Raw genomic sequence first — 14,029 nt, 5'->3', positions numbered from 1 at the left:
ACCACTAATAAATATGAGAAGCACCAATTTATATTGTGCACCACTGTTTAGCAGCTGGATTCCACTTAGCGTATCTGTGCAAGAGAAACTACATTGGCATCCAAAGAACACGTCTCGGATCCCATTCTAGAGAAGACAGAATTGCCTTATTTACAGTGCTACAATGAAACTGTCTGAAATTCAGCCTGACAGCTTATCAGGTGGCTGTTTTCATTCACCGGTAGTTTCCTCTCAGCACACTGCCATCTTTTTAGGCAACATTCATTTCATACATCTGATGAATAAACAGGTGCCTACAAAAATATGCCACAATAAACCAGTTAACTCACCAAGGTGCCAAAGCCTTATACCTTGCTAAATTCTAATAAAATTTCTGAGTGTATACCACAAACTCAACAACCAGAATGCAGTCAACAGTTGCTGCTATATGCCAAGTCAAACATACACGGCATGGGATCAAGCTTACTAAAAGTACCACATTTAGTCTTTCTCTAAGAAAAGTCACTTTTCTAAGTGTTCTAGCAAGGATTCCCAAATAATTAAATGGAATTGGACCCAAAAAAATTTAAGGATTCATATGAAACCATAGGGGATATTTTCAACCAAAACCTCAAGTGCATTTAGAACCACTTCAGCCCAATTTGTATTGTCGAAGGCTTTCACGGCCGGAGAACGATGGTTGTTGTGGGTTTTCCGGGCTGTATTGCCGTGGTCTTGCCAAGACCATGGCAATACAGCCCGGAAAACCCACAACAACCATCAGCCCAATTTGTTAGGTAAGAACAGTGGTGCTCAGAGATATCACAACTCCTTGAATAAAGAGCAGGATAGAAATATGATAGATTTAAATTTATCAAATTAAAAGTGTATGGTTGCATTTCATATGCTACAGCCACAACATGTGCGCTGCTCTGCTCTCCCTTGGCAGGAGGATGGGGAGAGAGAGAGAGAGAATCTGCTTAACTGCAGTCCCTTCCATTCAGATACGGGATCTGCACAACCCAGCTCGCGTGGCCAGTGAATACAAACAATTCACCAGCTCCCTCCTGAGGGCCTCAAACATACCTTAACTTTGTCAACAAAAAGAAGAATGTGTTGTCAAGTTGCAACCAACTCATGGTGACAGGACATTCCAGGCAAGAGAAAAGCTGTGGTGTTTTGCCTTCCTCTGCATAGCAACCCCTCTCTTCCTTAGTGGCTTCCCATCCAAGGACTGACCATGATCAACCCCAAGCCCCAACAAACTCAGATTAACCTGGGATATATGGACTGCTTTAAACCTCAATCTCTACCCAGCAAGACAAAGGGTAGTCGTAATAGCAGATTCCAAGAGAAATTGGTAAGAAAATTCCTAGCAGGGAGGGTGGTGTAAAGATATGTGACCATTGTTAATGGCTAGTAGACAAGTGCACTTGCATTTTTGTCAAGGGGCCTCATACATATGAGCAGGGCTTTTTTTCTGGGAAAAGAGGTGGTGGAACTCAGAGGTTGCCAGCACAGGAGGCGACTCTTGGCGGGAGGTAGTGACCCCGGTACCACATGCGGGTGCGCAAAGTGCACGCACGCTCCCAGGACTGCACAATTACATCACTTTGGGTCAGCTGGAACAAAGGGGGAGTTTTTTAAAGTTTAAATCGCTCTCGGCGAAAATGGTCACATGGCCGGTGGCTCCACCCCCTGATCTCCAGACAGAGGGGAGTTTAGATTGTCCTCCGCGCCGCATGGAGCAGAGAGCAATATAAACTCCCCTCTGTCTGGAGATCAGGGGGCAGGGCCACCAGCCATGGGAGCATTTTCAAGAGGTGCTGGAACTCCGTTCCACTGCGTTCCAGCTGAAAAAAAGCCCTGCATATGAGGCTTTAGCAACCTTCAGCCTAGAACAGGGGGGAGGAGTCACAGGAACCAACGTAAAGCAAATTACCTAGAACAAACTGTTCCGCCAGTTAATCTGCCATATGCTTGAGCTTAGCATCAGTACAAGATCCAAGAATGCATCCAGCATAACATCATTTGTTGAACCTCAGCTGGCACACCTGTATGTTGCAAAAAGCAAGCTTCTGAAGTTTAACCGTCACCCACACTTCGAAAAGCAGCAGCTATATAATGCAAACGCTGGATACGGCTTTACAATAGTGTTTCACTATGTAAGAACAGAAAATATTTATTCCAGGAGTCGTGACCTTTAAAGCAAATCTTATACTTGAGAGGATATCAATGTACTGTAAGGTTAAAATCAATGCTTCAGAGGTAACTTTAAAGCTTACAACCATAACCTTCATAATTGCAGCCATTTAACAAGATACAAACATTCCTTAAACAGTTTGTGAGTATGCCAAGAAAGAGCGCTGGGTGGATGAGAATCTAGGGGGAAACCAATACATGGTGTGTTCAAGACCGTGCCCTGTTAATCCAGCCCTCAACCTCCACTTGTTCATGTTATAGCTTTCTGTATGGAACCTTTGTGCGCAGGCTTGACTAAAAGGCCAATGCACATAAGTCAGAAATGGGGTTACCATGTAAACCTTAAAACCCTGAAATGTTTTGTTTTTAACAAGCACGTAGAGTCGGATTGCAACATTTTGTGCTGCCTAAGGTGATCTATGAAAGTCTGGAGTTGTTCAGAGTTGGCAAATAAAAAGGAGGGTTTTTTCCAATCACGATGAGTTTAGCAATCCTATGCAACAGTGTTCTCTCTTATATAAAAGATGGAGTAGGTGGCTAATTTAAACTGCAAGCATACTACAAAGAAGATTTTATAAAATCTCTATTACTCTAAGTTTGGATATTCTTGTAAACACACCTTATGAACCACTGTGTTCGTTTCCCCCACAAATTGTATAACCAGCTCTCGTAAAATGAGTGTGTGTTAATGCACCACTTTAAAGAGGCTGAAGTGATTATATACTAATTTGAATCTTAAGATACTTAATGATTTAATTTTCTCTTACACAGTGAACACAAAGACAGCTCAAGTTTTTATAAAAATCCACATTTAACACTGTCAAATTTGACAAAGTGTAATCCAATGAGCCTGGCTGATCCAGAGCTTATTGTATTGACACACAGCAGGCATGCCATTAAAATGAAAGGTTGGTAAATAACAAAAAGGAATGCTGGCCACATTGTGCACTGCACAAATGAATGCCCTGCGTCTTTCTAATTTCAGATTCGTCTTAAACTGAAAATAACAGGAGGAATATAAGAAGAGCCCTCCTGGATCAGACCAGAAGTCCATCTAATCCAGTATCCTGTCTCACAAAGTGGCCAAACAGTTACTCTAGAGGGCCAATGGTCAAGGCCTTTCCCTGATGTTGCCTCCTGGCACTGGGATTCATACTGCCTCTGAAAGCGGAGGCTCCCTTGAGTCACCATGGTGGAAGCTGCTGATGACCCTCTCTTAATTTGTCCAGTTCCTTTTTTAAACCCTCTATGCTTGTGGACATCACTACCTGGCAGTGAATTCCATATCCGAATCACTTGCTGTGTAAAGAAGTACCTCTTTTTGTCTGTTCTGTATCTGCCTGTTTGGCACCCTAGACAGTCTATCACTCTAGCTTGTGGTATCATGAATGTTTGTTAAAATAGAGATGATGGTCATGATCCAGCCCCCTGTTTGTACATATAAAGGGCACAACGTGGAGACCTCCGTGTGAAAAACAGGCTTTGGGAGACCAACGCACGTGCTGCTTGCACCGCTCAGACTCTGCGCATAAGAACAGGACTGGGCCCCAACAGCCTACATATTGTGACACCTCAACAGCCTAGTGAATGAGAAAGATGTATTGGACTATAACACATTGTATAATATAGTGATGGCCAGTTTAAAAACTGATGAGGCATGCTTGTAAATTATATACACTCTATCCCACACCACAATACATGTACAGTCGTATAACCTGTCCATGCCAATGCTGGAGAGAGACTTTGCACCTGGTCTTGTGTGCTAAACAGGCCACACTGCAATGCAAGAGAATCAACATGTTTGATTCTACACTATAACTAGACCTGTGGACATTCAAGCTCCTGTTCACGTATGCCAGACACCGTCTGCAGCACATATACTACATGTGGAACACCCCAGCACAATATATTTCCACTGACAAAAAGCATAAGGCACTGTATACTATATCAAAAGAATATTCAACAGGTATGAACTCACCCATCGTAAAAAGAAAAAAATACATGTCCAACATCCATTCCAATACATAAACTAAAAATGGATTGTTGGATTCTGTGTAGATTCTGAACCATTTACCAGACCTGGTGTTATTTACAAGTTGAGGGTAGTGGAGATCATGTGTTTGCATGCAGAAGGCCCTGGGTTCAATCCCCAGCACATTCAGTTAACAGACGATATGAAAGATCTTTTCCTGACATTGTGGAGAGCTGGGCCAGGCACAGTAAACAAGTGACCTTGATACAGATCAACAGTCTGACTTGGTGTAAGGCAGTTTCATGCGCCCTTGTCAGTTACTGAGTAAGCAAGCTCTCCCTCTCAAGCAGATCTTCTTTACTAAAGGTTTCAGTAAGCCTGCATGCTGAAATTGCAATTTGAGGGCACCTAACAATACCCAGTGTAGTCATGAGTAAGTTGCTTAGCCTGAGAGTTCATGCAGCGATGAGTTTGAGTTGGTGTTCCTCAAGATGTTTCTCTAGTAACAGAACCTAGAAATGATGTAAATCCATATGGGACATGATTCAGGCTGCACCAAATAGCTGTTCCTGGGGGAAACAACTAGTGCAGAACCTACCCATGTCACCATCAGCACCAATAGACACACACTTGATATAATCTCAAGAATAGAAATTAGGCGCACAATGTGACTCAAATCTACTCAGGCTGTGAGCTTGACTTACTCAATTGAAAGCAGGAGGGGAAATAAATTTATTTATTTGACTTATACCCTGCCCTTCCCACAAGCATGCTCAGGGCAGCTTCCAACAATATTTCAATAAACATTAAAACCACTTAATCCAAATAAAAAGATTCAGGCGCCATTAGTCAAACCAGGCTACTATAAAATAACTACAGGCCACAGGCACCACCATGATGTAAATCCGGGGCAGCCACAAAAGGGAAAGGAGGTCAGAAATGGGGGACACAAAGCTGGCCTCTAATCAAATGTGATTTCTCAATACATTTAAAAGCAAGAGTGATTCAAAACCTCAAAGTTTTTTGTTAAAGGATGTCTCTTATTCCAGCTTCTCATAGCACAATGGATATAATTTCAAGCACTTGCAGGTCTACTGATGCCTACGAGGGGAAAAAACATTAAGTTTTCCACAGGAATCCCTTAAAAGAATAAAAACTGCCAATTGTGCTAAGGCAGTTGTCCTATTAAATTCTTCTGGAGTAATACCATTCAGACTTGGGGAACAAGGACCTCACCAGATACTATTTTTCCCAGGGTGATTGGATAGCCATCACTAAGACAACGTTACCACAACAACTGCTTCAACTGTGATGAAATCATAGGACCTCCTCAGCACTTCAATAGCTAAATCCAGTTGTGGAGCAGGGGGGAAACTATCTTTACTCCAGTAACTGCAGATATCTTTGTCTAAATGCTGTATGGAATTTTATACGAGACAGTAACAAGCACCTCCTAGATGGTGCCTACAGTCTCACTGCAAACCAGATCCATTCAAATGTGTTTTAGTTATAAAGAACAGCAATCATATAAAACCCTAAACACAGGCACATATCTAACAGAAAAGATGTACGGACCTCTGTGCAAAATGTGATTAACGTCTTCAAAAGGGGACGATAACAGATATACATTGCAAATTAGTTAATACTAATTATTAATATTTCAAAGGATACATGTTAAATTGGGGAAAGATCTGAAAGCTAAATTAGCAGCTGAAGGGCAGGGCAGTAATTTGGAGGGGAAAAGGAGCTTCTTCTCCATGTGTTACACAAAGGACAATCTCTTTGGCTTGGTGTGTGTTTTTTTTTAATATTATGCCTCCTTCAAGGCTCAAAGCTATTTTCCTGTCATGGTCAGATTAATGTTAGAAGCCCTGAAGAAGAACAAACTTCTAGCATTTTTGTGATAATACAGGCCAAAAATATTGATGATCTGAGAAATAAATATCAAACTGTATTATAGGCCAGAACCAGAAAACAAAAGATCATATTGTTCCCTTCTGTCTCGGACCCCACCAGTATGTTAGCCAAAGATATGAAATCAACCATTTGCTATGCTTTTTTTATATCTTACAAGTATTATACACAAAACAGCTGATTGCTTTTGATTGTTGGCTCTGGAGTTCAACTTTGAAACAGCCAGGCATCTTTTAGAGGAACTGTGATTTAGCTGACTTTTTGAGGAAGCCGGTGGTTTCCATCACCTAAGAATAGGTGCGCTCAGACATATAGCTAAGGAAGTAAAGTAGAAGCTAGGTTTCTGTGGTTAAGCTAGCAGGGATGTGTATGTGTGCTAATGTGTGACAAACTATATATGGTATAACAAATATGAGTAGGGGGTTTCACCATCAGAATAAGGGGAAATGTAAACTAAGGCGGAGTTTTAGGCAAAAACCGGAAAGGTGTAACTCCCAAGTACCTCAGCCAATGGGGAAAGGGAGAGGGAAATTGCGGACGGAGATAGGATGCTTAGAATCTGTCAATTAGTAGTAGTGATTTACAGTCTATAAAAATGTTTGTTCAGGAAGCCTCGGGGTTCCTCTTTGGCACCCACGGGCCCGTGTACTTCAATAAAGCAGCTTGCACTTCTCAAGGTCTCGGTCTCTCTTCTTGTGGTTTGAGGCAGGAAGGCTTTGGTCGCCTGGTCCAGCCACCTTCGGGCAACAATATTATACTGAATCAGACCACTAGTCAATCAAGGCCAGTACTGTCTACTCAAACTGGCAGTGGTTCTCCAGGGTCTCGGGTAGAGATCTTTCACATTGCCTACTGCCCGGTCCTTTTAAGTGGAGATGTCGGAGACGGAACTGAAGATCTTCTGCATGCAAAGTAGATGCTCTACCACTGAGCCACGGTCACATTCATCTAATCCATAAAACAGATTTCCCTGGCTATTTCATAGTCTGAGAGGAGCATGGGTTACTGTCAAAAATTAGTGGAGGATTGTATTATCTGTTGGTCTCATATAATCATAAACTGCTGCAAAATGCCAAAGCAGCCTTCTTCAGTTAATTCACAGAGGTGGCAGGAAGACACACTGAAGATGGGCAGGTCCTCCTCTCTCCTCAAATGGAGACCGAAAGGTTAGTTTACTTCCTGCCTCCAGGGATTGTGGGCAGGACACTACCCAAATGTTCCAGAATATCCTCCTCTTCAACTCAGCTTTCAATTATCAAGTTGTCTGCTTAATTCAGTTATAATATAAGTTATAAAGGTTCATCTTTTGGATCACTGCCTTTAAAATTATGCCCTTATCATACACGTAAAATTTAATTGCCATATACTTACATGTGGCCATATTTACTTCTACATAAGAATGTTAAAAGAAAAATCCCAATCAGCAAGGACACTGAGTAGGAAAAAAAATGTCTTTGCTCCCTAAAGGCAGTTTGTTAAAACAAACACTGGTAAGTGAATTAGGCCTTTGAGTTGTATGAAGTCTCATAGTGAGATGTCTACAAATTCCATTTCATTTAAATGACATTATTTGTTTTGAATAGGCCTACAACCTACCTCTGACATTTCAAGCTTGACTGGTTTTTTAGGAGCACTGTATGCACATATACAATGCCCACTCCAACATGTAAGTCACCAGTCTGATACACATTTTAGTGGCAAAACAAAGCCCAATTAATGACACCATTAGTACATTAATATACATGCCAGTCAGTTGGGAAATAGTTGTTTTACTTTATAATAAAAGCAAGCACACACTTGTAATATTCAAAAGCCCAAATGTTCCCAGTGCAATGGAAAGACTAATAATCAGAATCAGCATTTAAAATAAAGCCACATGGCTGCTGCCAGATACCTTCTATAGTAACCTTATTCATAAAGCAAATAAATACACTACCAATAGGATAGCAGGAACCAGTCTCATTTGAGTCTGGAAATAAAGGCTCACATCTCAGAAGTCCAGAGGCACCTTAAAGACTAACAACATTTATTCCAGCATGAGTTTTCACAAGCTAGAGATCGCTTCTTCAGATGCAAATTGGATGTAAATCATTTTGCCTACATTTATGAGGAAAATAACCAGGGGAGGAAGGACTGGGGCAGGGGCTGATGTATTTTGCTACAACAGACTAACACAGCCATCCATCCCTCTGGAATTACCGCATCTCACTGCTATAGGAGTGTTATGTGGCCCTTTGGTAAGTCACCATCCCTGGATCAAAGCCCCTCATCACCCCCAACAACACTCCAAGCACTGCAGTCAAAACCACTCCCTGACAATATTGGAGTGGCTCCAAACTAGGTCTGCTCATGGATTTGAGGGCATGCATTCTTTGGTCCCATTCTGGAGTCTGCATAAAGACTTAGCATAGGTTTTTAAAGTCCTCTGTCTCATGGTATTATTTCTCTCACTTACTCTTGCGCCTTTTTTGTAGATTTAAAGTAGTTTACCATCAACTCTGCCCCATTTTCCAGTTTTATAGATAGAGGGAAGGGACTCACTTCATCACTGGTGACCACTTCCATGTCAACTCCTCTTTGCTGGCTTCAAGAAACAAGTTTGCCTCACTGAGAGATATTCCATGAGGTCAGGGCTTCCCCTGCCCTGACTGCAATGGCTTTTTGAAGAACCCTAAATACTTGCTACAGGATCACTGAAAGGATCTATTACAGAAGTGCATTTTAACCAGTATGAACGTCTGCACCAAATCCTATGAAGTGCAATGAAAAACTTAACATTTTGACAAATATGTGAGTGTGCAATAAATTCGAATAGATTTGAAAAACCCATCAAGAGCTGTTAAATTACCTCTGCTTATTGTTCAGAAAGTATGAAAAATGTACATGGGAAAAGCCTTGAAATGAAGAGGAAGAGAACTCTAACCTGAAGAAATGAATTTGTCCTCTATACTACTAGACGACGGAGCCAAAGAGAAACAGAGGTGGGGGGGACAATTTTTCAAAAATCTTCTTCTGAATTGAAATGGAAGTTTTCTTTCAGAACATTTTTGGCAATCATTGCAAAAGAGCTGGGAAACTTTTACTTCTTAGAAGGGTCCGTAGCATCATTCATATGACCACTGTAGTGGATTTAGTTCAATCTATCACCACATTGAGAACAAGGCCCATGATTAGCTGGGAATGAACAAAGGAAAAGTAAGTAACCAAAGTAGTGCGTAGGGGAGAGGGGGAAACCATGTAAAAAGGGTGGAGCAAGGTGGAGAGTGAATGATAAGACAATGGCCAACAGCTAGAAAAAAGGGTGAGAGATTAAGGAATTCTCCAGGAGGATTCTCCACCTCATCCCTAAATAGGGTTACCAGTACCCTGGTGGGAGCGGAGTATTCCCCTCCCCTACAACCCCCTCATTCTCTGGGTTGGGCTCCAGGGGACCAAGCAACCCTATCCCCCAAATCAGTATTCTTTTATATCAACAGTGAACCTAGAGGGTACTCAGGTAGAGACTCTATTAATAAAGTACTTCTCTGAGTTCAGTCTGGAGAACAGTGTGATCTAATGCAGAGTGACTCCAGTCTCACCCCATTGGCTTAGATGGGAGTAACTCTAAACATGACTGTGCTGTAAGAGCTGAATTAAAATTAATTCCCCCACTGCACCATCTCTTGTTTTTTGCTCTGTGCTGTGAAACACCCGTCTCGCAGCTCTCCTGAACCTCTTAAATAAAAACCATGCAATGGTCAATTGACAGAATTTACTTACTTTACTTCAGTACACAATTTTAATGCGACACTGTAACGAGCAAAAAATGTTTCAGTCCATCATCATATTAATCCTAACCAGAGTTACTCCCCAGTATAAGCCCACTGATTTCAATGGGCTTAGATTGGAGTAACTCTTCTTAGGATTGCACTGTTAGTCTTCCTACTTAGGTAAATTTGTTGAGTAGTGTTCATCATTGCTTTCATGCGAAAAGAGTCTCTTATTTCAGAGAGACGTCATAAAACCTTAGCAAACTCAATACTGTGTGCCAGAACCTGTTTCTACAAAAAAAGGTAAATAATTCAAATATATACATTGTGAATTAATCAAAAGGTACGGGGAGTCCAATGAAATAAAATATGTGTCCAGATTGTGTCCTGTATGCATACAAAACCCCATCTAGTGTAATGGCTGAAAATGTGCTTTTATGACATCAATAAAAAAGTGAAAGTCACTGTACACTGCTGGACAATCTTCCATGGTCCTCTCCCCTGCCCATGGTCACCAGCAAGCTGTAAATTCAAAGACTAACTGTGCATGCTCAGACTCTCTTAACAATTAAGAGGCAACTAATCTGGAAGGGTTGGCAGTGGGCTCAGTGATAGGCCTATGAAACCAAGTGTGACAGACATACGAATAAGCACCACACATCCTCACAGAGATCTCCCCTATGTTTCATACGAGTCACTCATCTACTTATGCCTCCAGGAAGGAAGCCCAGAGCAGTGAACTTATCCAGGGATTCAACAGACAGCTGCTTCTCAGTGCACATAATTCTGCTATATCTGTAGACTGGGTACAATTCACTAATTCAATCACTCCCTGTGCAAAGACAAAACAGAATTACCCTCCTCCAGAGGAGGCTAATTGGAAGGAGTTTTCTCGCAAGCACTGACTCACACAAAGACACAGTTACAACCTCCTCTGCAGGTGGATGCTTTGGGCCTCATAGGATCCTTTAATTTCTTCATAGCACTCTCGTCAGGTACTCAAGTTAAGGTATTTTCTGGATATTAAGAAAGCTGCAATTTGGTACGCATACAGTCTTAAGATATGCTGATTACTGGAAAAGTCTGAAACTGGGACATTCGACAAGAAATCTTGGGACAAAATCTACCACATAACAGATGCCAGCATTCCAGCTCAGAACAAGCCAAGCCACACACAGGCTGTGGGAATTCCAATGCCTCTTCACACATTGGGAATTACACTTGGATTTGGAGAAAAGGCAGCTTCCCACAGCAGCCAGAAACATATATCTAAGCCTACAGAATGCAAGTTTACTTCACTAGTACTTAGGACCACCATCAAATGTAAACAGAACTTAACCTGTTCTCACTAAACCACTAACAAACCAGTACTTGCTTTTAATTCATACTATTATAACGACACCCACAGTTCTTTTCCCAGAATGTCTGTCAAACAGGCTTCCATTCACAGTTAAACTTGAAAGACCTTAAAGCTAATGTTGCGATACAAGATATTTACAAAACAAGACTTTAAATTTCAAACATCCAAAACATTTGTCTAACACAAAAGAGACATGTTATTTATTTAGATTGAAAAGTATCTCAGGTTAGCCTTTGCAATTTACTAGACCAAATCTCAGCATTTTATAATTACAGACTTCTTCCCAGACAAATAACTTCGTAAAGGAAACTACTTGGGTTAACTTGGCCTGGCTATGTACCCTTTACAGCTGCACAGGAATATTTCCAGAAACGTGTATACTTACAAATATGAGTGAAAAAGAAAATGAATTCAAACTAATACAAAACACATATCAAATGCAGTAGCGTCACTTTCTATGCCATGCTAAAAATCGAACAAAGATATTAGTTGCTTAATTTTAAAAAATCTTTGTAAAATAGTACGTTCAGAACAACAGTAACAACTATTCAACTGATTAATCATTGTCTTTCATTTTACATTATCTTAAAGTCAGCCTTCCTTAACACAAACCTCAAGATGCACACTACACTACAGCTGTCTCTAATGCAAGGCTGTGATATGTTACCAGACCGCTCATTTACCTTATACACGATAGCATCACCAACAGCCACTTCTGTATCCAACTCACTAACTGTCCACAGGCACAACCTAAAGAGCACATAATAAGCCCCAGTGATGCCAACAGGATGCAAGTGCTGAGCCAAAATACATACACTCCTTCAAATCCCATGGAACTACAGTAGTGTACAGAACATCTTTTAGAATTACATCCCTCCCCCATGTGCTTCTACTAGCAAAAGAGATGCAGGCTGTGTGCTCCAAACCATGCTGTTCTCGAGAGCACCTCTAACCATTTTGTTGATTTCTCCATCATTTGCCTAGAATCCCCCCTCCCTTCAAATTCAATCACTGCAGAAAAAGAGGGGGAAGAGTCCTTGGGGAAGTATTCATTGATGAATACTGAATGAGTGAATGGTACTGCAGGTGGCTACTCCAGCAGCAGAGGAAGCGGTACCAGCCACCATTTATGGAGGTGTGTAGTGGCCTCTGCCAGTACACAAAACGTGTCCGATCTGCCTGATACCTGAAGAGGGGAGCTCTGACACTCAAAAGCATATATCCCAAAATCTTGTTGAGGTGTCACTGGATTCAAATCCCGCCAATCTGCTGTTAACTCTTACCAGTGGAACAGACCTCTGCTGTGCAAGTGCGGGGGGGGGGGGGGGGGAGAACATGGATTTAAATGGCCAAGCCAGATTTCTTGTTTTGCATTTTTAGCTCACCCTCTCAAAGCCTCTCTCTCACCTGCACCCCCTCCACACACATCCCACATAAACCATCTAGGACCTTTCCAGTGACAAAAAGAGCAACCTAAAAGGAAAGACCCCCTCCCAATGCCTTAGAAGTGAGGAGTGAACCCCCTCCCCAAAGAAGGAGAGAAGGAGGGACACTCTCCCAACCCCCTTGCAGAAAGACTGATTTTGGGGGGGAGGGATCAGTGGCTAGGATGCGCAAGGCAGCAACAGCCCCCCTCTCCATAAAGTCCCCTCCTCTCAAAACACACAAGGGAGGAAACAACAACCCCCCACCCCAGGTGTTGCTCGGTTTAAGGCTCTACTCTATGTCTGAATGGCGAATCACACACACCAACCCAAGCGGGACTCCTGTTGGATTGTGCAGCCCCAGCCACTCATCTGGGATCAGGCACCCAGCGAAAGGGGGACCCCATTTGGGTCCAGGGTCAGAATTTATCCCCGCAGGACCTGGGTCCAGGGGCCCCTTAGAGACCCACGAAAACGTTCCGTTCCAGGCGGGCAGCCGTGGGGGTCTGCAGCTGAACAGCAGGATGGGAGTCCAGAGGCACCTTGGGGGGCTCAAGAAGATTTTTTTTTTTAAGCGTATAAAAAGCTTTCAAGAATCAGAGCCCCCTTCTTCGGAGGGGGGAACCCCAACGCACCCAAAGGGGGGCAACCCAAGCAACCCCAATGCAATCACGCACCCACACCCCTCCCGGGGGGGGGGGAAGCAAAGCCCCGCCAGGCGCCCCTTTAAAGGGGGGAGGGGTGCACAGCTCCCCCCTCCCTCCCCCGGGGCCCCAACCCCTCCCCCCCCAACGGCCTCTCACCTGCGGCGGGCGGGGGACTCTGTTGCTGCGGAGTCCGGGCGGCGGCGGCGGCGGCTTGGCCGCAGAGGAGGACGAGCCAGAGGGAGTCCAGAAGCCGCCGCCAGGCTTCTCCGTGCGCCGCCATGGCTCCCCAGTCCCGGCGGCGGCGGCTTCTCAGGTCCCCGTATGGGCTCGCTCGCTCGCTCGCTCTCAGCCCGGGTTTATTTGGATAGAAAATCCCCCTCAGAGAATTCAGCCAGGAGAAGAAGAAGAAGGTGGTTGGGGTTTATTTTATTTTATTGGCGTTTAACTCCATCGTGGGCTTCGGCAGAGGAGAGGAGGAGGAGAGCGCCCTTTCCCTCCCTCAGACTCGCACACACTCTGAGGAGAGGAGAGGAGCAGCCAGCCAGCGACGCCGCGCGCGCGCCCCCCTCCTTCGGCCTCGCGCAGGCGCGCCGCCTCCCCTTCTCCTCAGGAGGGCGCGAGCGCGAGCGAGGAGCGCTGACAGAATTCCAGAGGGAGGGAGCGGGAGAGCGCGCGAGCGCGCCTGGCGAGCTGTCTCGCGCGGAGCCAGCGAGCGACCACGCCCCCTCCTCCCCCTCCTCTTTTCCCCGACACTGTCCGGAGGCCTCCAACCCTCCCCTCCC

At 43.7% G+C, this 14,029-nt stretch overlaps 1 protein-coding gene and 1 long non-coding RNA gene across 6 annotated transcripts in view; one reads left to right on the top strand and one right to left on the bottom strand.

The window, feature by feature from the left end:
- The window catches only part of NEO1 (neogenin 1), a 123,502-nt gene extending 109,766 nt beyond the window's left edge, over window positions 1–13,736 (bottom strand). For all 5 annotated transcript variants that reach the window (XM_055002211.1, XM_055002212.1, XM_055002213.1 and 2 more), the window contains exon 1: window positions 13,404–13,736. In XM_055002211.1, the coding sequence (XP_054858186.1) occupies window positions 13,404–13,527 (124 nt within the window). In that variant the 5' untranslated portion in view covers window positions 13,528–13,736. The remainder of the gene's footprint in view (window positions 1–13,403) is intronic.
- LOC129345206 (uncharacterized) lies at window positions 1,211–3,604 on the top strand. Its single transcript, XR_008598469.1, has 2 exons — window positions 1,211–1,339; window positions 3,167–3,604. It is a non-coding gene; the product is annotated as an uncharacterized LOC129345206 (long non-coding RNA).
- Window positions 13,737–14,029: the final 293 nt, after the last annotated feature.

This window comes from Eublepharis macularius, chromosome 18 (assembly GCF_028583425.1).
Source record: "Eublepharis macularius isolate TG4126 chromosome 18, MPM_Emac_v1.0, whole genome shotgun sequence".
Lineage (NCBI taxonomy): Eukaryota > Metazoa > Chordata > Lepidosauria > Squamata > Eublepharidae > Eublepharis > Eublepharis macularius.
This window is presented reverse-complemented; position numbering and strand designations above follow the sequence as displayed.